Consider the following 22,718-nt stretch of genomic DNA (forward strand, 5'->3'; position numbering starts at 1 on the left):
GAAAAAGTTTCTGTGATCATTCCAATCCTAAACCTCTAGTTTGCACTTTATCTTAAGACTCAAAGACCAAGGCAATCAGCCTATTATGTTTGAAAAACTTTCCTTAATAGTGTGAGAGGTCTTCTTGGAAAATCCTTGTTTTGGTGTTAGTCCTATCTAACCTAGAGGGATGATAAAGAATGAATACTTAGGAAAAACATATTATCATGTTGTAGCAAGTGAAAACCGTAAAGGTCACCAGGAAAGGACAAAAACCAGACAGGATACTAGGGAACTCCAAATAAGTTTCCAAATCACAAATGTTAAACAAGGCCAGTTTTTTTCTATTAATTTAGAATAAAAGATAGGCAACAAAGATCAGAATTAGTAAGAACATGACATGTAATACAGTAATATAATGAAAACACTTTGAAGAATTATATGTATTTTAACCTAACCTTATATGCCTTGTAGCTGTTAAATTATTTAAAACTTTCTATTTAGGGGTGCCTGGCTGCTCAGTCGGTGGAGCATGAGACTCAGTCTTGGGGTGGTGAATTCGAGCCCCATAGGGGGTGGAGAGTTTACTTAAAAAAAAAAAAAAAAGTATAAGTAAACAAAACTTTTCACTTATTAAGAATGTGTGAATTATTACATATAACAGTAAAAAGTGCAAATGAAGTTTTATTTATAGAGGGTGCCTTTTCCCCCTGCTAATCTAGTTTATGGATTAAGATCTAATACTGGGTCCTCTACCAGTTCTTCTCCTTAACTAGTGTCAGAATCACCCCCAAAGTGTCAGATGACGCAAACTTGTGATTAGTGTCTATATTTATCTGAAACCATGACTCTCTGCTTTCAGTTCTATCGTACTCCTGAGATGGAGCCTACTGTAAATTTTTAGATCATGGTTACAAAATGTTAGAATCTCAGATCAGAGCAGGAGTATAGCCTATTGCACCACAAAGAAGAATTCTGGAATTTATAAATTGAGAGCCATTTATATAATGTTGGTAATGAATATGTATCATCTAATAGGAAAGTTTATTAACTTTTAATTATTTATTTATTTTTTTAAGAGCTCGCCTGAAATTTTTATTTTATTTATTCATTTGACAGAGAGAGAGAGAGAAACCATACGCGTGCATGCACAAGCAGGGGAGCAGCAGAGGGAGAGGGAGGCAGGCTCTCTGCTGAGCAGGGAGCCTGATGCATTGTGGGGCTTGATCCCAGGACCCTGAGATCATGACCTGAGCCGAAGGCAGATGTTTAACCGACTGAGCCACCCAGGCGCCCCTAACTTTTTATTTTTTTATTATTTTTTATTTTTTAAAATAGGCTCCACGCCCAGCATGGAGCTCAACATGGGGCCTGAACTCATGACCCTGAGATCAAGACCTGAGCTGAGATCAAGAGTCAGGATGCTTTAACCAACTGAGCCACCTGGGCACCCCTTATTTATTTATTTTTAAGTAATCTCTACACCCAACGTGGGGAACAAACTCACGACTCCAAGATCAAGAGTCGCATGCTCTTTCGACTGAGCCAGCCAGGTGCCCCTTAACTTTTGAATTAATAAGACTGGCACCTCCTTCCCTCAGGATAGAATCCACCCACCCACACTCAGTGTTCACTCAACACTCTACGTCATGCATGGTACCTGTAAACCTAGAATGCACTTACTTTCTCAGCCCATTTAAATGCCTGCTCCACCACTGACTTGTAAGCCCCTTGAGGGCTTGATCCATAGCATGTTGGCATATTTACTCCAATACTCAGCCTGGTTCCTGGCACAGAGTAGGCAGGCATTATTCAGAGTAGTGGAATAAATGAATTTCAAAGATTTGTAACATCTAATTTTATTTTCTGTAATAGTGATATGGCTTATTAAGTACTCTACTAACATTATCATTAATTTTCAGAATAGCTCCACTGAGGTAGATGCTATTTTACAGAAGAGAAAATAGGCTTTCATAGATCTAGTATCTTGACCAAAAGTCACATGTTTGCTAAGCTTATCAAAATAGCTTAGAGAGGGCGCCTGAGTGGCTCAGTTGGTTAAGCGACTGCCTTCGGCTCAGGTCATGATCCCGGAGTCCCGGGATCGAGTCCCGCATCGGGCTCCCTGCTCAGCAGGGAGTCTGCTTCTCCCTCTGACCCTCCCCCCTCTCATGCTCTATCTCATTCTCTCTTTCAAATAAATAAATAAAAATCTTTAAAAAAAAAAAAATAGCTTAGAGAAACCAAGAAAGTAAATACACAACACTGAATTTGTTTCACTGAGGTGGGCAGCCTATGTACATATATTAAAAGCTCCTTTATGACCAAAATAAATACAAACAACACAATAAAGTCTTCAGTCTTCCAGCTGACGCCCACCACATTGCTGTGACCCACTGGCAATAGTTGGCATGTCCCTCTCTCCAGCACCCCTGCAATGCACATACAAAAGAGACTTTTCTTGCATTAATGGGATTGTACTATACACACTGCTCTAAGTTCTCTCTCTAATCAACATCTATCAAGCACAAGACTTCCTGATTTCAGAGATGTGAAAGTATCTCTGGATACTTTCTGGAGTGGGAGAGAACTCCATTCTACCTTTAGTACACTTTTAGGAGTCAAAGTTACCACACCCTCCCAAACATACACACTACTCATTACTTTCCCCTGATCTTTACCAATAAGTCAACACTTTTTAATGTCCCCTTTTTTCTCGAATCCCCTTCCAATTTTATATTCTATGATCTTTCTTCAACATGCAGAATTTAACATTTAGAATCTTCAAAGCCCTTTCCCCCCATCACTAAAATGCACTTTTCTTTCAGGGATACGGAATTATGGATCTTTCATCTCACCACTTCTGCTCTCATCTCTTCTGCTAGTTCTTCGTGAGAGCCACACAGGCTGCATCAAGAAACAATTCCTCTCTCTGCAGGAAGAGTAAACTCTGGGTTTGCAGCTGTCCTCCACTGCAGCAGGTTCTCTAGCACTGCAGGCTCCAGCTGTGCAGGAATGGCACCTACTCAATCCAATGCTTCTTTTCTTTTGGGTGATGTTCAGATTCTCAAAGTATTTAAGCTCTAAACTCACTACTGTCTTAAGCTCGGATTAAGCATAAATGGTCAAATGCAGGAATAATTAATCCACTTGATCTTAAGTGAAACTACCTGCAGAGCTGGGATCTAAATCTGTTGTCTTCTGGTATCAGCTGCATTTTAACTATGGTATCAGGTAAACAAGACAAGGTGTGGGACAAGCCCCTGCAGGAATAATCAAACACTGTCAGCCCACTAGTCATCCTGGTGGCCACTCCTTCCTCATGCTCTGGTCTCTACGCCATTCTATTTTAGCCCATGATGGCAGCCATGTTTTTCACGATTCCTGACAAACACAAGGAAGCTCTCTCTAGACACTTTTCATAATGCTAAGAGCCCTCTTTAGAGATCTTTCTAACTCATTCCCTTTCTTGTTGCTTCCTTTTATTCTTAGTATTTAACCCAAATTTTTCTACATTTTCCCCTATCGCTCTGCCTCCTCAAATATCTTTATTTAACTACTATAGTTAAGGGAGTTTCTGTATTCTATCATGACACTTGACCTTGCACAACTGACTAGTGGATTATAATATGGCTTCCTACAACTGGATTCAATGGAGTCAAATCCCTTACTCTTTTTCATGATTCAGAAATACAGATATCCAGACCAAAAGAATGTCAGTGAAATATAAACTTAGAAATCTTTCTTTTTAAGGATCCTATAGGCAAGTTAATTTAATGTTTCCTACATGTATTTATGATGGAATAGCTACATAAAAAAGAAACTTCTGAGGGAAAAAGGGAAAGATGCTACAGTCAAACTCTCAGGAAAGTATAAACATATATGTCCTATCACAATGGAAAAGAAAAAATTTAAATGTTCTTTGCTCACTCTAGGGTGGAAAGTGAATTTAAAATCTAGTTTGTGAGTCTGGAAAAGTATGATTAAGTTTGTTTTGCGGCATATTAATCATTATAGAAATAGGACCACATCTACACCTGGAACTTTGTTATTTCCTCCCCTAAAAACAAGCCACAATGATACCACCTGTCTTTTCTAGAACAAATCTTATAAAACCAAACTATAAAACCAACCACAGCAATGTGGTGGGCGTCATCACTACTGGAGAGGACCAACCTCACCAGGTTACCACTCTTTTTTAGCCTCTTTAGTTTTTTACCCTTTCACTGATGCATAAACATTAAGATACAAATAAAAAGTTTATCATAAAAAGAAAAAACAAGAAGAAAAGAAAGTTCAGGTCCTATCCTAGACATTGGAATTCTTTCCTGAGGTGGCTGGCAGAAGTGGCCAAGGAAAAACGTGAATCAGGAAATCAGGGATGGAACAGACATACTGAGATATTAAGCCCATCTTCCTTAGGGTCACATAAAATTATTCAATATAAATACTTCTGTGGCTTAAAATAATCTATATGACAAGTTTTGAAAATACTTATTACCAACTGTGAACCAGCTTTCTAATTCACATATCCATGCCTTGCATCCAAACTGTCGCTCCAAACAATGACTTAAAAAGAAAACTGATAGGGGCGCCTGGGTGGCTCAGTCGTTGGGCGTCTGCCTTCGGCTCAGGTCATGATCCCAGGGTGCTGGGATGGAGCCCCGCATCGGGCTCCCTGCTCCGTGGGGGGCCTGCTTCTCCCTCTCCCACTCTCCCTGCTTGTGTTCCCTCTCTCGCTGTGTCTCCCTCTGTCAAATAAATAAATAAAATCTTTAAAAAAAAAAAAATTCTAAAAAAAAAAAAAAAAGAAAAGAAAACTGATATTCCCAGCTTTATAATTTTTGGTGTTCATGGTAATGGTAATTTGTGAGGAAAGACTTAAGAGAACTTCTTCCAATTTAGACAGCTGATATCTGGATTCCTGAAAAGTAAGCTCATTTCTTTGAGACTAATACATGAAGGGTGGGACAGACTCTCTGGAAATTACTAATACTGGAGACCTCTTGAAAAAGTAGAAAAATATATAACAATATATTTGTTATAGCAAATGATAGCAATCCTGATATAGCAATCGGATAAGTTATTTTTATTATTATTATTTTTTAATCTCTATGCCCAACGTGGGGATTGACCTCACTACCCTGAGATCAAGAGTCGCATGCTCCACTGGCAGAGCCAGCCAGGCGCCACAGGACAGATTATGTTTACAATGACACTTTCTCAGAAGCTGTCCCAATGATTTTTAAAAATTTAAATCTTAATAGTAGATAAAAATGAAACTAAATATGTGACACCTACTCAAGAAAGAGAAAAACTTCTTTCTTATCTGCTTGGGGTGAGACTACTAGAGATTGTTATCGGCCACTTTTATTCTGAAACAGGCCTCTTTATCTGCGGGTAACTTGTTTAAATAATATTTCCTAATACTAATACTTTCTTAGGCTCTCCTTTATTTTTAGAATGAATCTGAAAGCTGTGTTTTTAGGTCTAAATTTAAGTCCTAACTGAACATACAAATGTCAGTATTTTCCCAGCAGGGACCTAACCTCACTTTAGGAATTTAAACACTGTGCACGCATGTGCACGCATGCGTATTAACTTCTTTCTTAATGGACCAGATTATCCAGAATTCCTGTACTTTCTAAGAACTGAGAAACTGCCTGCCCGAGCCAGATCAGTGGCTATTATACAACATAACAAACCCTTACCTTCACATCAGCAATAAGAGCATCTTCATCTTCTATCCCTGTGGGGACACATTTCTTGTGCAGTGGCAGAGACTCCAACTTATCTACAAGACAGCGGAGGCCTTCAAGCTCAAAATGGGTCAGATGCACCTGTCTGTCCTTTCGGGGACTACACTGGGGATCCCACACTTGGCCATTGTGAGAGCCCCGGCTAGAATCAGAGGATGAATCCCCTGACAAGGTTTTCTTCAGACTTGGAAGACTTCGGCAGGTTTTGCCCAGTCCGTCATAATCCAGGTTGACCCCATTGGCTACAGGGCTAGTGAGGACAGAACGCCTATTGCTCAGGCGCCTCGGTTCTCGATCCACTGCTTCTTCATCCCCATTTCCAGATTCCAACCCATTTAACTCCAAATCTGCCAGTGAAAAGAAAGAATATAGTAAGGACATGACACTCGACCCACGTGATCAACAAGAGAAATAGGCAGCATGGGAGGGACTCTGAGGTTATAAATGACAAAGCTGTGATATTTTTAAATGGTCTCTCTTTATCCCAACCTATTTGCCCACAGTTACAGGTAAGAATAGGATCCTGAGTTAGTGGGACAACTAAGGTAATGATCAACTGATTTTTCAAAAGATTAGGAAGGGTCTGTGAACTGTGTGCTAGAAATAAGTCAGCTGAAAATGGCTGTAAATTAGTTTCAAGTCCAAACTGAAATTTGAGGTTATGATTTCATGAATTTTTTATTTCATTTTACTTATTTGACAGAGAGAGAGCACAAGCAGGGGGAGCGGCAGGCAGAGGGAGAGGGAGAAGCAGGCGCCCCACTGAGCAAAGAGCCTGAGGTGGGACTCGATCCTAGGATCATGACCTGAGCTGAAGGCAGATGCTTAGCCAACTGAGCCACCCTTCATTAACTTTTTAAAAGGCAGACAGTACAAAGCACATTTGCTTTTGTTGAAAGTTTTGGTCATAAAATTAAACTTTGGAATTGAAATCCTATCAATATGGCTAACAAAACAAAACAAGTATTTTTTAAAAGATTTTGATAGTCAAAAGTTTTAATGAAAGAAAAATTGTTAAATGTTCACTGGTCCTTTATCATGAAAGCAATATAAGAAACAGACTCTCAACTATACAGAACAAACTGATGGTTACCAGAGGGGTGGTAGGTGGGGGGATGGGGAAAATAGGTGATGGGAATTAAGGAATGTCCTTGTTGTGATGAGCACCAGGTGCTGTATGGAAGAGCTGAATCACTATATTGTTCACCTGAAACTAATATTACACTGCATGTTAACTAACTGGAATTTGAATAAAAACTTAAAGTATAAAAATTACCTAACCAATCCAAAGGGGGAAAACAAGTAATATGTTTACTGTTAATAATTTAGAAAATGTAGGATGGTGCAAAGAAGTAAATAAGTCATCCCTTACCCCTCCGCCCTTGAGTAACAACTCAACAGCTGATGTATTTTCTTTCCATCTTTTTTTTTCTTTCTAAAGATTCTATTTATTTATTTGAGAGAAAGAGGGGAGTGGGAGGAGGGGCAGAGGGAGAGAGAGAAGCAGACTTCCCGCTGAGCAGGGAGCCCACTGCAGGGCTGGATCCCAGGACCCTGAGATCACAACCTGATCAGAAGGCAGGTACTTAACTGATTGAACCATCCAGGCACCCTTCCATCTTTTTCTATGTGTATGTGCATGACTATGATTGCACTGGGATTATGCTGCATATACAATTCTGTATCCTGCTTTAATGTACTGGGTGATCATTTTTTATTTTCAAACAAGAATATAAACTATCCTCAAAGGATAATGCTGAAACAAAAAAATATCTGGCTGAGATTGAAGATTCCATGAAAGATGTGACCATAGGATATTACAGTGTTGGCTCCTTTACACCTTAGGGCATGAAACAGCCTAAAAATGTGTAACTAAAAGTATTTTGCCATCCAATAAAATACTTCTCTTGATGTAAGTTGGGGAAACATTAAAGCATAGAGGTTAAGGATATAGATTTTAGAGTCTTACCAACTTGATTCAAACTGTACTTTCACACTTACTAGCTATAAGATCATGGACAAGTTTTTTAATCTCCTTGAAACTTAATGTCACCATTTGTAAAGTGAGGAAAATAATACCTACCTCACAGGTAATAATTAGAACTTAATGTATATAAACTGCTTAGTAAAGTGCCTGGAATATAGTAAGAGATAGCATGACGAAGTTTTAGTTTTTACTGTGCCAAAGACCATTCTGTATATAATAAAACAGAGTAGACAAGTGATCATCTTTCTTAAGGAGCTAAGTATTAACAATTCAAACAAAGAGGAGATCTAGATATTTCATGTTGCCTAGTAATTCATGTCTGGGTAGGAGATCAGCTGTAACCAGTGTTCAACTCCAATGAATGAATTTGGTAGTTCCAAGCGGGTAAATTCATGTTCATGCAGAACACTTACCCATACTGAGGGACTCTTTTTGAAATTCCTTAGTTAGGTGGGAGCGGTTTGTTATGCAGTACACATAGCGCTCCAACACGTACCAACACATCTCATAGTAGAATGGATAACGGAACTTATTTGGAACCTACGTGGGAACAAAATAATGGGAAAAACAAGCTGATAACAATTTTCAAGTAAAGAGAATAAGATAAACTGAATCACTGAAAAAATTAAGCCAGGAAAAACACTGTAGTCAACACCTAGGGAGGCATTTGGAACAAGAACCTAAATGGATCTGTCAACCTAAAAATTGTTGGTCTTGGGAAACAATCACTAAAATTAAAAGGTATTTCAGAACCACCAAGGAGGTGTCTTGGGAAAGCATCAAAAAGTAAGTTTTGGGACAGAGAGTAAAGTGTTAGAGTAAGACACAACATAGTTGCGAAAATTGTTTCAGGGTTCTTAGGATACAAAGGCCTGCCAAGCAGTCCTACCTTTACTACAGTTTTAATCTGAATTAGAAGACCATGAGACAAAGAATCTAATGGGCAAGAGGACACGAGATGAAGTTATATGTTTTTATTATGTCCTTATCTATGAAAGTATGATTAGAGAGACTCATTCTCAAGCTATGTCTAGTCTAGGACATAAGACTGCGCATTTTCCCACCATCAGCTCTCAGCTGGTCTGTACAGTACTTTGCAGTCTGCCCCAATGGCAGGTCCACAAATTAGATTGCTGCTCCACTCGGCCTAATCAGCCACTGCCTTTAGTTCCTTTCATTCTCTCCAGAAGCAGCATAAAATCATTCCAGCTGAATAATAACAAAAAGAACTGCCCTTCAGATCTAGCATAGTCGAAACAAAGGCAAATCAGCATGGATTAATCAGTGAGGAAGACCAACAATGGGGACTACCCTATATATTTTGCTGTCTTCTTTTAGAGGACAGCTTTCAAAAGGAGAAGCCCAACAATACTTATAGATTGTTTTGAATATGCAACTGAGAACGTTTTAATCTCCTTTTCAAAGCTCCATGTCAGGCAGTATTCCTGAATCAAGGAGATCTGGATGGAAGGCCCTTTTCAAAACCCTTCACCAGGTCACAGAGCATGACTGTGGAATGAGATTACTTTTCTAGGCAGGAGAGGCATATACTTTTCATTAGGTTTCCAATTCAGAGGAGCTAGGCTTTGAATCTGGGTATCGTAAGTGACTACAGTTTTAACAACTAAGAGGTTTTTCCTCCTTTATTTTAAAGTCAAATTAGGGGCACCTGGCTGGCTCAGTCGGTAGAGCATGCAATTCTTGATCTCAGGGTCATGAGTTCAAGCCCCACAGTGAGCCTAGAGCCTACGTAAAAATACATAAATAAAAGTTTATTTTTAAAAAGATCCTATTTACTTTTGGTAAGGTGTGTGGGGGGAACCACAACAATTAATATATACTAGGTCCCCCCAAATTAAACACAATACACAGGCCTCTCTGCTTACCTTTTACGCATATTAACACTTTTCTGGAAGGGTCTTTATTAAAAGTTCAGGACAACCCAAAATTCTAAAGCCCTTTGGGACTCTGTTGAGAGCTGAGTAATATTGACAGTAAAAAAAAAAAAAGAAAAAAGGGCATTGAAAAGCGCTGCAGGGGCACTTGGGTGGCACAGTCAGTTAAATGTCCAACTCTTGGTTCCGGCTCAGGTTATGATCTCAGGTTGTGAGGTCAAGCCCCGTGTGGGGCTGCACGCTAAACAGGGAGCCTGCTTTAAGCTTCTCTCCCTCTATGACATGGGGCTCGATCCCAGGATCCTCGGATCACAACCTGAACCAAAGGCAGACACCTAACCGACTGAGCCACCCAGGCACCCCAATAAACAAGGGCACTGGATTGTCATCATCTTTTTAAGATTTTATTTATTTATTTGACAGAGAGAGCACAAGCAGGGGGGGGCGGGAGCAGGAGAGGGAGAAGCAGGCTATCCGCTGAGCAGAGAGTCCGAGGCGGGGATCAATCCCAGGACCCCAGGATCATGACCTGTGCCAAAGGCAGATGTGAACTGACTGAGCCACCCAGACAACCCCCCCTTTTTTTTAAAGATTTATTTATATATTTGAGAGAGAGGGGCAGAGAGCGTACGTGTGTGCGGAAGAGGCACAGGGAGAGGGAATCCTGAAGCAGATTCCCCACTGAGCGTAGGGCTTGATTCCAGGACACTGAGATCATGACCTGAGCCGAAATCAAGAGTCGGCCCCTTAACCGACTGGCGCCAGCACTGCATCTTCTTAATTCTAACAGGGCAATCCCTATAACTCCAACATTACTACTCTTGTGTGTTCGATTATAGGTAGCTGCTAACCAAAATACAGTTTCAAATAGGCACCAAAATGGTTGACCATGTTCACAATAAATAGGTCAATGACCATTCCTTCTAAAAATTGTAAATTCTTCACTAATTGTGATTTTTAAATTTTTTTAGATTTTATTTGTTTGAGATAGAGAGAGCGAGAGAGAGCATGGGCGGGGTGGAGGGGCAGAGGCAGAGGGAAAAGCAGGCTCTCCAGTGAGCAGGGAGCCCCACACGGGGCTTGATCCTAGGACCCGGGGATCATGACCCCAGCCGGAGGCAGCCGCTTAACCAACTGAGCCATGCGAGTACCCCTAATTGTGATTTTTAAAAAACATTTACTTATTTGAGAGAGAGAGCATGTGTGAGCACATGAACGGGGGGAGGGACAAAGGGAGAAGCAGACTCCCTGGCTGAGCAGGGAGCCTGACACGGGGCTTGATCCCAGGACCCTGGGATCATGACCTGAGTCGAAGGCAGACGCTCAACCTCAACCGACTGAGCCACCCAGGCACACCCTAATTGAGATTTTTTAAAAATTTAACATTGAAAACTTTCAAATGCACCAAAAAGTTTTAAGAGCAGTACCGAACACGGCCTACAGCATTATTCGAGATTCACCAGCTATTAACATTTACCCACATTTGTTAATCTCTATTCATATACAGTTATTATTATTCTGCTGAACTACTTGAGAGAAAGAGGGGAACATTATACCCTCTAAAGATTCTACACTCTAATTGCTATTTAAGGTCAATGCCATTTATACCTCAATCATATGTAATTCAGCCCTTACCAACTTGGGTTCTGCTAAAGAATTAAGCCCTGTTTCCCTAAGACATGGGTTGGCCAGCAAACAGCAGCAAGCAGATTTGGTCTGCTGCCTATTTTTGCAAGGTCTGTGAGCTAAGAGGGTTTTTTACATTTTTAAATGACTGGAAAAAAAAAACAACTAAAATTAGAGCATTTTGTTATATGGGAAAACTATATGAAATTCAAATTTCAGTGTCCATAAATAAAATTTTTATTTTATTTGAGCCATGCTCATTCATTTAAGTATTTCATTCTACAAGGCAGTTAAGTACTTGCAGCAGATACCGTACGGCCCACAAAGCCTAAAATATTCACTATCTGATCCTTTACAGAAAAAGTTTGCCAACTCTTGCCAGGGCATCCACTGCACTGTAAGGAACTTAACTTTTTTCCTATATATCTAGAATGGTATCAGCTACCCTCCCAGGGAAAACCAAGAAAGTAAGATGCACAAATCATTTTCTAGAGGACTTCATTCTCTCAAGGAACCCGAGCTGGGAAAAACAGTATGCACATTGATTTATTCAAGTACAACAGTTTGGGTGGTGGATAGTAATCGCAGTAAAGAAAGATACATGAATTCAAAGTTGTGACTCCTGAGTTGATAAATCTCATTACATCGAATTATTCTAAGAGCATAAAAATTAAAAACATCAATTACCAAATGTCCACTTTTAGCCCTAAAAAAATCTAAGATACCAAAAACCTCAAAGAATTAGAGACCCCCAAACCAAGCATGTAGATCTCGTTAAAGTTTTCTTCTCAGTGTCCTCGAAATGTGAACACTGCATTTTAACTCAGAGAAAAATGGAAGTTTGGAGATAACTACCAATGAATCTCTTATAACATCTGTCTAAAATGGAGATCAACTCTTTCACATCCAGTTGTTAGGCAGAATTACTTACCCGTGTCCGATCTTCGATGTTGTATATTTTTAACTGCATGGGGATATTGAAGCTATGCAAAAAATTGCCTCCAAAGACTAATGTGTCTGTAGGAGTATACACAGCATGAATCCAGCCTAGAAGAAAGGGAGTGGAGGGCAGTGGCTTAAGCACATGTTATAATACGGCTCTCAGAGAACTAGTAAAAGACTCCTAGATCACACATTTTACTCTGATTCTGCCACTTAGTGGTTGGTCAAGTTATTTAATCTCTTGTAGCCTCAATATCCTCTATAAAACCAATATCCTCTGTAAAAATTAAACTTTTTATGGTTGTTAGTAAGCATTAAATCAGAAAAATGCATGTAAAGTGTTTAGCACACAGCACTTTTAACAAATGCTGCTTCTATTTATGGTAGCACCTACTGTGAAGGCACAGTACAAGAGAGTTTACATGTATTTCCATTTACCCCTCACAAAAAAATGTGACAGAGATTTAAATATTTGACCAACATAGTATTAGCAGGTAAACACATAGAATTCTAATACACGTCTGTGACTCCAAAATCTGTGCTCTATTTATAACTAGTGACCTGATAAAAATATCACTAATTTCCACACTCCTTGCAGCCATCCCTTAGAATAGGCAGCTCTTTTTTTTTTTTTTAAGATTTTATTTATTTATTTGAAAGAGAGATAGAGAGAGAACACAAGTAGGCAGAGGGAGAGGGAGAAGCAGGCTCCCCGCAGAGCGGGGAGCCCGATGCGGGACTCGATCCCAGGACCCTGGGATCATGACCTGAGCCGAAGGCAGCCGCTTAACCGACTGAGCCACCCAGGCACCTTAGAATAGGTAGCTCTTATCTGGAGGTTAGATATCGCCTGCTGACCAGGTCTTATCCGTAAGAGATTCTGATTACCTAGAGCTAATGTGGGGCCCAAACACGTAAATCTGAAAAGCCACCACTAGCAATTTTTTTTTTAAGATTTTATTTATTTGAGAGAGAGAACGCACAGTGCAAGAGAGAGAGCATGAGTAGGGAGAGGGAGAGGCAGGCTCCCCAATGAGCAGGACCCTGGGATCATGGCCTGAGCTGAAGGCAGACGCTTAACCGACTTGAGCCACCCAGGCGCCCCTTTTAGTAGAAAATGAGTGCCTTTTTAAAAAATCCAAATTCTTGGGGCACCTGGGTGGCTCAGTCGTTGAGCGTCTGCCTTCAGCTTAGGTCATGATCCCAGGGTCCTGGGATCGAGCCCCACATCTGGCTCCTTGCTCGGCGGGAAGTCTGCTTCTCCCTCTCCCACTCCCCCTGCTTGTGTTCCCTCTCTCGCTATGTCTCTCTCTGTCAAATAAATAAATAAAATCTTTAAAAAAAAAAAAATCCAAATTCTTAGCATCTGATACTCCATAATGACAGGAAAGGACACTATTGTTTTCTGCTCACCCAATCATACCCATTCTTGGTGATAATCCATCAATTCCTTTTTCTTAAAGAAAAAGTGGCTAAACAACCCATTTTTTCCCATCTTGCTTACCTGAGGGAATGACGAAGGTATAGCCCTGCTTGAGCTCAATGCGCTGGCAATCTGACACCCGGTCACCCAGAAAGATGTCTCCCTGTTTCCCTGACAGCAGCCAATTCTCGTACAGCTCCAGGTTGTGGGCTGTAGGGGGGATGAGCCAGAAGACCTGTGAGTTAAAAAACTTCAGTCTGTTAACAGCCATTGACATGACCCAGTCGTCTCCCTCAACTGATAAACAGGTACAAAGTTAAGGCCAACAGGTAGAAGAGCAGCAAGCAATTCTCCCAGCTTATAGAACCTGACCATTTGGGAAATTCTAGAGGCCCTAAGGAATTAGATCTTTTTTTGTCCTTCACTTGTTGAAATGACATTAGAGCTTCCCAGGGGTTTGACTGTAGAGTCCATAACCCATCCAGGATTGAGAGAGAAGGGGGGCATTCAGTTTGTTACCTAGGAAGTCCCTTACCTGCCCCTAGCTGTCTGGCCTCTATAGTTCTAAGAAGTACAGTTAGGTATAATATCTTCAAGAGACAGGCCTAGGTCACTTTGTTCCAGGGTAGTAACCAAGATCAAAAGGACAAAACTTGAGATATCACTGAAATGGAACCAAAGTAAACAAAATGACTTTGGATTTGGAGGTACAGTTGTTCTAAATTAGGACCTCACATTTTAAAAGCATTGTCTGTTTTCATTCTAGTTCTACCTTTTCTCTCACAAAAGGGTAACAATAGGAGTATAATACTATAAACCTCTGACATTAATCCCAGATTTCTGTTCTCACATAGCACTCAGAAACAATCTGACAAGATGGAATATAGTTCTTTATGAATGAGAATAATCTTTCAAAATCTATTCATATCCTTACAGGTCTTAAAGGCTTCCTTTGACCACATTTCAGATCAATGCCTTCACATAAGGAAAGGTGGTCTGGATTCTAATTTGCTGATATCACTGTGAATCTATACAAATTTTGTATTGCCTTCTATTACGTAATTACACTTCCATGTAGAGAAATTATCTTGTCTTCCTAAAACCACTTCCCCGCCTTCATGTGGTGAATTCTGTCCTGGGAATCTAAAAATAGGACTGTTGAGGTTTACTAAGTACTGTGCTAATATTGGTGTAATGATAGCAGACCAGATGAACACTAATTCCTACTGAAGTCTAGCCAAGAAGATCAACTTAATCTAGGATTCTCTCTAGAATAGGGGACAATTCCCTAATAGATTCATTTCCAAGGTATATTAAGCATGCATGAACTGAAGCAGAGTCATAAAACCAGCTTCAGATTCCAACCCCCATCATGACTATGACCGTACCTTTCCCCCTTGATGGATGTGATACCAAACAGAGGTACCACCAAAGTCCACATGGAAGTCAGTATAGCAGCCTCGAACACTCATTAGACAGTACCTGACCCAAAAAAAGCAGCAGCATTAGTGCACTGATTAAAAAAAGAGAGCCTGCCCTACCCCAATGCCACACTCTCCCCTTTTGCACCCCATTTTCCGCCTAATCAATTCCCAGTGAGAGGAATGCAATTTTCAAGTCATCATAGTACCAGATAATACATTTTCTTTAAAGTACGTAATCATGGTTATGACACTTACTATATACACCCTTCCCTTTGGAACTGTAAAGCCTACTGTTTAAAGAATTTATTTTTTTAAAAGATTTATTTGAGAGAGAGAAAGAGAGAGAGAGCATGGGGGGGGAGGGTCCGAGGGAGAAGCAGACTCCCCGCCGAGCAGGGAGCCCGATGCGGGACTCGATCCTGGGACTCCAGGATCATGACCTGAGCTGAAGGCAGTCGCTTAACCAAATGAGCCACCCAGGTGTCCAAGAATTCATCTTTTTGATCATTTAAGACACAAAGCAAGGCTCTGAAGGGAGGAACCAGTCCTTGCTATCACTTTGATTTCCCAATGCACCTGAAATGCAGGGAAAGCCACTTACTTCTGCACTTTGGGGTACTGCATCTCCAAGATGGCATTTGTTGATTCAGTCTGACTTTCCTTCAAATGCCTTGGCCACATGTTGTCTACCCAGTCAATGAAATCCACCTTTAAAGAGGAGGAAACATTTAGGATTCAATGGAAGGATTGGGATTAAAGAAAATTTTAATGTCAGGAAAATAGAATTTCTCAAAATACACACTGAAAGACTACAATTTATTTATTTAATTTTATTATTTTTTTTTAATGTAGGCTCCCCACCCAGCATGGAGCCCAACACAGGGCTTAAACTCATAACCCTCAGATCAAGACCTGAACTGAGATCAAGAGTCAGACACTTAACCAACTGAGCCACCCAGGCACCCCTGAAAGACGATAATTTAATTATAAACAATCTGTTGGTGAATCACAGGGTCAGTAGGCAAACATTCTAGAAATAATTATTCAGTGAGAATAAAGACTAATGGTTCCATCAACATGACCACAAAGATAGCACTAATCAAAATGAAGTCATTAAAGAACACAGTAGTATCTCTTCTGTGTCAATACTGGTATAATCAGCTGTCTTTTTCTGATTCAATAAAAGGCACTGTCTGGAAGGTACCATAAACTTATCAAAAGATGTAACACTGTTAGAGCAGCTAAGATGTCAAAAATAAAAATAAAAATAAATTAAAAAAAAAAAAAGGAAGAAAAAGGAAAGAAATCCAATAGGGATTTGTAGCCTTGCACAACAATGTGCTGTAGAATCTACTAGGTTAGGAATCAGAACATCCAGGTCTGTCATGTTTTCTCAGGATCACATGCAAGTCCCTGGAACTCATTTGTAAAAATGAGGATAATTAACTCAGAGTGATATTATGAGGATTACATGTAAATACCTGCTAAAATTTTTTAAAAATAATGTTACCAGAATTTAGGAATTTAATTAATTAATTAATAAGATTTATTTATTTATTTATTTATTTATTTACTTACTTACTTACTTATTTGAGAGAGAGAAAGCATGAGAGCGAGCACACCAGGTGTGGGGAGGGGCCAAGGGAGAGGGAAAAGTAGACTCCCCGCTGAGCAGGGGGCCCGCTGTGGGACTCAATGCAGGGCTGGATCCCATCATGACCTGAGCCAAAGGCAGACGCTTAACCAACTGAGCCACCCAGGTGCCCCGGAATCTATTTTAAATAATACGTGTTGAAAGAAGAAGTGACAGCAGTAAGAACTTATCTGCACTTTACAATGAATTGTAGCATGTCCTGTACCTTCAAATGTGTGTACCACCCCACCACTGACCTCCAAGAAACAGTCTCAGGTAGCTAAAATGTGAGCCAAACCACGAATCCAGTACAATATTGACTAACTTAAGGCTATAAAACACATGTATCTGGTAAGCTTTACAACAAAATCTATTATTTGATCACTTATTTCCCTTACAATACAGACCTGCACAAATGCATACAATCTGTGCATAATGATATGAGGCAGGCGTCTATGGAACACTCAGATTTCTGTGAGGGAGTGGGTACAAGGGATCACCAACGACATGAGAACTGAAGAGCAACTATGAAGGTTAACTTGCTGCTTTACTTTAAAGGATTTCTGTTCAGGAAGCCAACAGTTTTAACCAAGCATCCACTGGGCCTAGAACATTGAATGAACTCCAGCTTCCTTCTTTCCATCAAACAAAATCTACTTTCTGTTCTCTTTCATGTTCTCTTCATCTCCCATCTCCTGGTATTCTCCTTTGGAAAGCCTTTGAAGAATAATGAAGATCTTACTTGCTCAAGACACTACAAGCTCTTATGTCTGGATGGGGGAAAGGAAAGGTTAGGAACACATGGGTATTTTTTTAATCAATTGTTCATTCAGAGAAAGCTGAATTTCTTTGGCCAGAATTTCCCACCTGCAGCAGTAAGTTACTCATTCTGGCCTCTCTTTAACTGGTATTATTAGGTATCGTCTGACTGCCAAGAGAATATTGTGTTAAGGTATTCATACTTTTTTCCTTAGGTTAACCTTTAGGCTCTGGATAGGTCTTTTGCTAAATGTCCTGATCTATGTGAGAGCAAGTCTCCAGTAGAGGTAATCACCAGTTCTACCTGTTCTGCATCAATACTAGGGCCAAACTGGTAAGAAGTCCAACACCTAGGAACTAATCTATTCATATGCTGTACACACACACACACACACACACAACTTCATGGCCTTCCATGAACTAATTTCCCCACCACCAAACAAATTTGCATATTGTATATGTTGCTTTTCATCTACCTCTCAGGTACTGCTGGAATGACAGCAGAAAACGATCTCTCTCTTCTCACCAGATAATCCCGCTTTATGCTAACACCCCATAAAAGGCACTTAAAGGTTGCCCACCTTTCTCTCCCTGTACCTACTTTTACACACCTTCTGCCTGGAATTCTGGTCTTCGTTCTGCGTCCTTATTTCCTTCATGTCAAGCTTAGCCATCACTTCTTCCAAAGAGCTTCCTCTCCCTAATTCTCCTCCAGTTTATGTTAGGGGGGGTCCTTCCTATTGCCCTCACAATACTCTGTATTTATTCACTTTTGAGGCACTCAGCATTATTGTGGTCTGCAGAAATGTCTATCCTCTGGTCTTTCTTCCCTGTGAGACTCTAAGTTCTTTGAGAATGAGAATGACCTTATTTTCCACAGGTCCTCTAGCAACTAGCATAGTGCTCAGCATGTGGCAGGCACTCGAACTAGTAATAAGCTAACTCTGAAGGTGTGAATGTCAGGGGGAAAAAGAGATTATGTAGTTTATGTGAAAGATTATTACACGAATGAGATTTATTCAAACTCACTGAGATGTACACTTAAAACGAGTATACTTTATTGTATGTCAATTGTACCTCAATAAAGTTGGTTTTTGAAAAAGCATTATTGAGATATATTAGAAAGACCTAGATAAATGGAAAGATACACTGTGGGGGGAAAAATACTCCCGTAAATAAATAAATAATACCCCAGCAGAATAAGCATATTATTGCTTACATGGTAAGGTCATCAAAAGCTTTTCTGCTTTCAGGAGGGGACCTTGGTAATAGCTCACTCAATCTTTCCAGCTATGTTTTGGATCCCTAAAAAATACTGATGCATTGTTCTCTGCCCTCTAAAAAATTTTCTATTTTTGGGGCGCCTGGGTGGCCAGTCATTAAGCATCTGCCTTCGGCTCAGGTCATGATCCCAGGGTCCTGGGATCGAGCCCCACATCGGACTCCCTGCTCGGCGGGAAGCCTGCTTCTCCCTCTCCCACTCCCCCTGCTTGTGTTCCCTCTCTCGCTGTGTCTCTCTCTGTCATATAAATAAATAAAATCTTAAAAAAAAAATTTTTTTTTTCTATTTTTGAGCCCTTCCATAGTTCTACTCCTCCATTTAATGGTCCATTATTTTTCTGCTATAAAATGATGCAGCATTTTTATCATTAAAAGGACAAAATGAATAAATCAAGAATGTTACAAAAAAAGGCTTTATGTGTAATGACACATTTCTAAATTTTAAGAATGGAAAGGTATGAATAGTTTTATTTATTTATTTTTTAAAATTTTATTTATAAATCTGAGAGCGAGCAAGTGAGTGAGAGAGACAAAGAGAGAGAACCCATGCAAGCAGGGGTAGGAGCAGAGGGAGAGGGACAAGCACAGAGCCTCCACATGGGGCCCGATCCTACAACGTGAGGTCACCATCAAGCCAAAACCTTAACCAAATGAGCCACCCAGGTGCCCTATAAGTTTTACTTTTACAGCTACAATCATTTTATTTTTAAATTGAAATTCTAAAAATATGAACAGTGTTAATTTATAAATATTATAAACAATTTATAAATAATGTTACTGCGATTCTTACATTCCTCCCTTATTCTTTTTTTTTTTTTTTAAGATTTTATTTATTTATTTGAGACAGAGAGAATGAGAGAGAGAGAGCACATGAGAGGGGGTAGGGTCAGAGGGAGAAGCAGACTCCCTGCCGAGCAGGGAGCCCGATGTGGGACTCGATCCAGGGACTCCAGGATCATGACCTGAGCCGAAAGCAGTCGCTTAACCAACTGAGCCACCCAGGCGCCCCTCCCTTATTCTTTATTTATTTTAAACCACTGAATTGTACATTAAAAAAATTTTTTTTTTCTTTATTCATTTGAGACAGATACAGAGAGAGAGAGCATGAGCAGGGGGAGGTGCAGAGGGAGAGGGAGAAGCAGGATGTCCGCTGAGCAGGGAGCCGGATGTGGGACTCGATCCCAGGACCCTGGGATCACGACCTGAGCTGAAGGCAGAGGCTCAACCATCTGAGCCACCCAGGCGCCCCCCAAAAAAGTTTTTTTTTAAAGCAAGCTCTATGCTCAACGTGGGGCTTAAACTCATGACCCCGAGATCAAGAGTCGCATGTTCTACCTACTGAGTCTGCCAGGCGCCCTTTATTCTTTATTAAGTGGGCCATATTTGACTAATAATAAGACTAAATTTTTTTTTTTAATACTAATTTATTTGAGAGAGGAGTATGTTGGGGGGAGAGGGAGAGACCATCTTTTAAGCAGATTCCACACACAGAGCCTAACAAGGGGCTTGATCTCACGACCCTGACATCTTGACCTGAGCCAAAACCAAGAGACAGAAACTTAACCAATTTCGCCACCTAGGTACCCCTAACAAGGCTAAATTCTAACCACCTGTCTTCTTGTATTTCCATATGACCAAACAAATGATAATATAAAAAGAATTTTTATCATTTTAGGGAGATAAAGTTTTCCTAATGAGAAATTCTGTGGTTTTCATTTATTCTATTTTCTTTTTTTGAGAGCGAGCGAGTGGGGAGGGGCAGGGAGGAGGGGAGAGAGAGAGAGAGAGAGAGAGAGAGAGAGAGAGAATCTTTTTTTTTTTTAATATTTTATTTATTTATTGGAGAGAGAGGAAGAGACGAAGTATGAGCAGGGGGAGAGGTAGAGGGAGAGGGAGAAGGCTCTCCGCTGAGCAGGGAGCCGGACGCTGGGATCACGGCCTGAGCCAAAGGCAGATGCTTCACCAACTGAGCCACCCAGGTGCCCCGGGAGAGAGAGAATCTTAAGCACGTTCCATGCTCAATGCGGAGCCCGATGCAGGGCTTGATCTCACAACCCTGATATCATGACCTGAGCTGAAGTCAAGACTCAGATGCTTAACCAATGGAGCCACCTAAAACAGTTTTTATTTTTTTAAATATGGGGCTGGACATGGAGCCCAATGTGGAGCCCAACATGGGGCTTGAGCTCACAACCCTAAGGTCAAACTTGAGCTGAGATCAGGAGTAGGACATAAGGGACGCCTGGGTGGCCTGGCTGGTTAAGCATCTCCCTTCAACTCAGGTCATAATCTCAGGGTCCTGGGATTGAGCGCCCCATCGGGCTCTCTGCAGGGCGGGAAGTCTGCTTCTCCCTCTCCCTTTCTCAAATAAATAAATAAAAATCTTAAAAAAGGGGGCGCCTACGTGGCTCAGTCGGTTAAGCGTCTGCCTTTGGCTCAGGTCATGATCCCAGGGTCCTGGGATTGAGCCCAACATCAGGCTCCCTGCTCTGCGGGAAGCCTGCTTCTCCCTCTCCCACTCCCCCTGCTTGTATTCCCTCTCTCTCTGTGTCTCTGTCAAATAATAAAATCTTAAAAAAAAAAAAAAATCTTTAAAAATGAGTAGGACACTTAAGTGACTGAGCCCCCAAGCACCCCAAGAAATTCTGTACTTAGTTGTAGCATCTCCAGTAACAAGAAGCAGTGACAAAAAATTATATACTGTCTCTTCAGATAATAGTGAAATACTGAGAACATTTTCCTGTTGGTCTGTACATTTCAATGTCTTAGTGATAATAACAATGTCACTTACTAGTAAGCTGATTATAGGTGTGTATATATAAAAGCAATTATATTTTAACTTTGAAAGTCAAAAGGTATAATTAGGATAATTTAAATGAAAATAGAATAAAACACCGAGATCTTGACTTTATTTTTTATTATTATTTTTAAAGACTTTACTTATTTATTTGAGAGAGACAGAGGAAAAGGAGCAGTGGGGAGGGGCAGAGGGAGAGGGAGAAGAAGATTCCCCGCCGAGCAGGGAGCCCAAAGTGGGGCTTGATCCCAAGACCCTGAGATCATGACCTGAGCTGAAGGCAAACTACCAACCGACTGAGCCACCCAGGCACCCAAGATCTTGACTTTAAAAGAAATGATAAGGGGCGCCTGGGTGGCTCAGTTGTTAAGCATCTGCCTTCGGCTCGGGTCATGATCCCAGGGTCCTGGGATCGAGCCCCGCATCGGTCTCCCTGCTCCGCGGGAAGCCTACTTCTCCCTCTCCCATTCCCCCTGCTTGTGTTCCCTCTCTCGCTGTGTCTCTCTCTCTGATAAATAAAATCTTAAAAAAAGAAAAAAAGAAATGATTAAAATACTGCTAGTTCTGCTATTGTAGGTGAAATATGTAACTCAAGTGAGTTCTGAGATAGGAATTAAATGAATAAAAATGGTCCAAAAATGACTAGGCGTATTTCAAAACTGAAATAGGTGTTTCAACATTCTGTAGACAGTCACTACTTTGCAAAGAGATGAGCTAAATCAGAATCTACCTTCAGGAGAGCTAAGGATCAAAAACAAACAACTTTCCCTTAGGATGGCTTGTCAGTTTATTGATACTAGTCATCCATTGGAACCTGCTCCAGAAACCATCTCATAAAAATGATCACTTGTCTCTAAACTAGTTTCCCCTCAAGCTTTTCAGCAAGTGTAAACCCACAAGATAAAAATTAGGCAAACTTCCTACTGACAGTTCTTTTAAGAATAAATTTTTTTTTTTTTAAAGATTTTATTTATTTATTTGAGACAGAGAGAATGAGAGAGACAGAGAGCACATGAGAGGGGGGAGGGTCAGAGGGAGAAGCAGGCTCCCTGCTGAGCAGGGAGCCCGAGCAGGGAGCCCGATGCGGGACTCGATCCAGGGACTCCAGGATCATGACCTGAACCGAAGGCAGTTGCTTAACCAACTGAGCCACCCAGGCGCCCAAGAATAAATTTTTTTTTAAAGATTTTATTTATTTATTTGACAGAGAGAG

General features: G+C 40.6%; 1 protein-coding gene across 1 annotated transcript in view; it reads right to left on the reverse strand.

The window, feature by feature from the left end:
- The window catches only part of KDM2A (lysine demethylase 2A), a 112,871-nt gene that overhangs the window by 18,294 nt on the left and 71,859 nt on the right, over positions 1-22,718 (reverse strand). Inside the window, exons 7-12 of the mRNA XM_021685581.2 lie at positions 15,637-15,743; positions 15,000-15,093; positions 13,693-13,846; positions 12,178-12,293; positions 8,139-8,265; positions 5,691-6,085 (exon numbers count right to left, since the gene is read on the reverse strand). Of these exons, the coding sequence (XP_021541256.1) occupies positions 5,691-6,085; positions 8,139-8,265; positions 12,178-12,293; positions 13,693-13,846; positions 15,000-15,093; positions 15,637-15,743 (993 nt within the window). The remainder of the gene's footprint in view (positions 1-5,690; positions 6,086-8,138; positions 8,266-12,177; positions 12,294-13,692; positions 13,847-14,999; positions 15,094-15,636; positions 15,744-22,718) is intronic.

The sequence above is a fragment of the Neomonachus schauinslandi genome, chromosome 11, assembly GCF_002201575.2.
Source record: "Neomonachus schauinslandi chromosome 11, ASM220157v2, whole genome shotgun sequence".
NCBI lineage: Eukaryota > Metazoa > Chordata > Mammalia > Carnivora > Phocidae > Neomonachus > Neomonachus schauinslandi.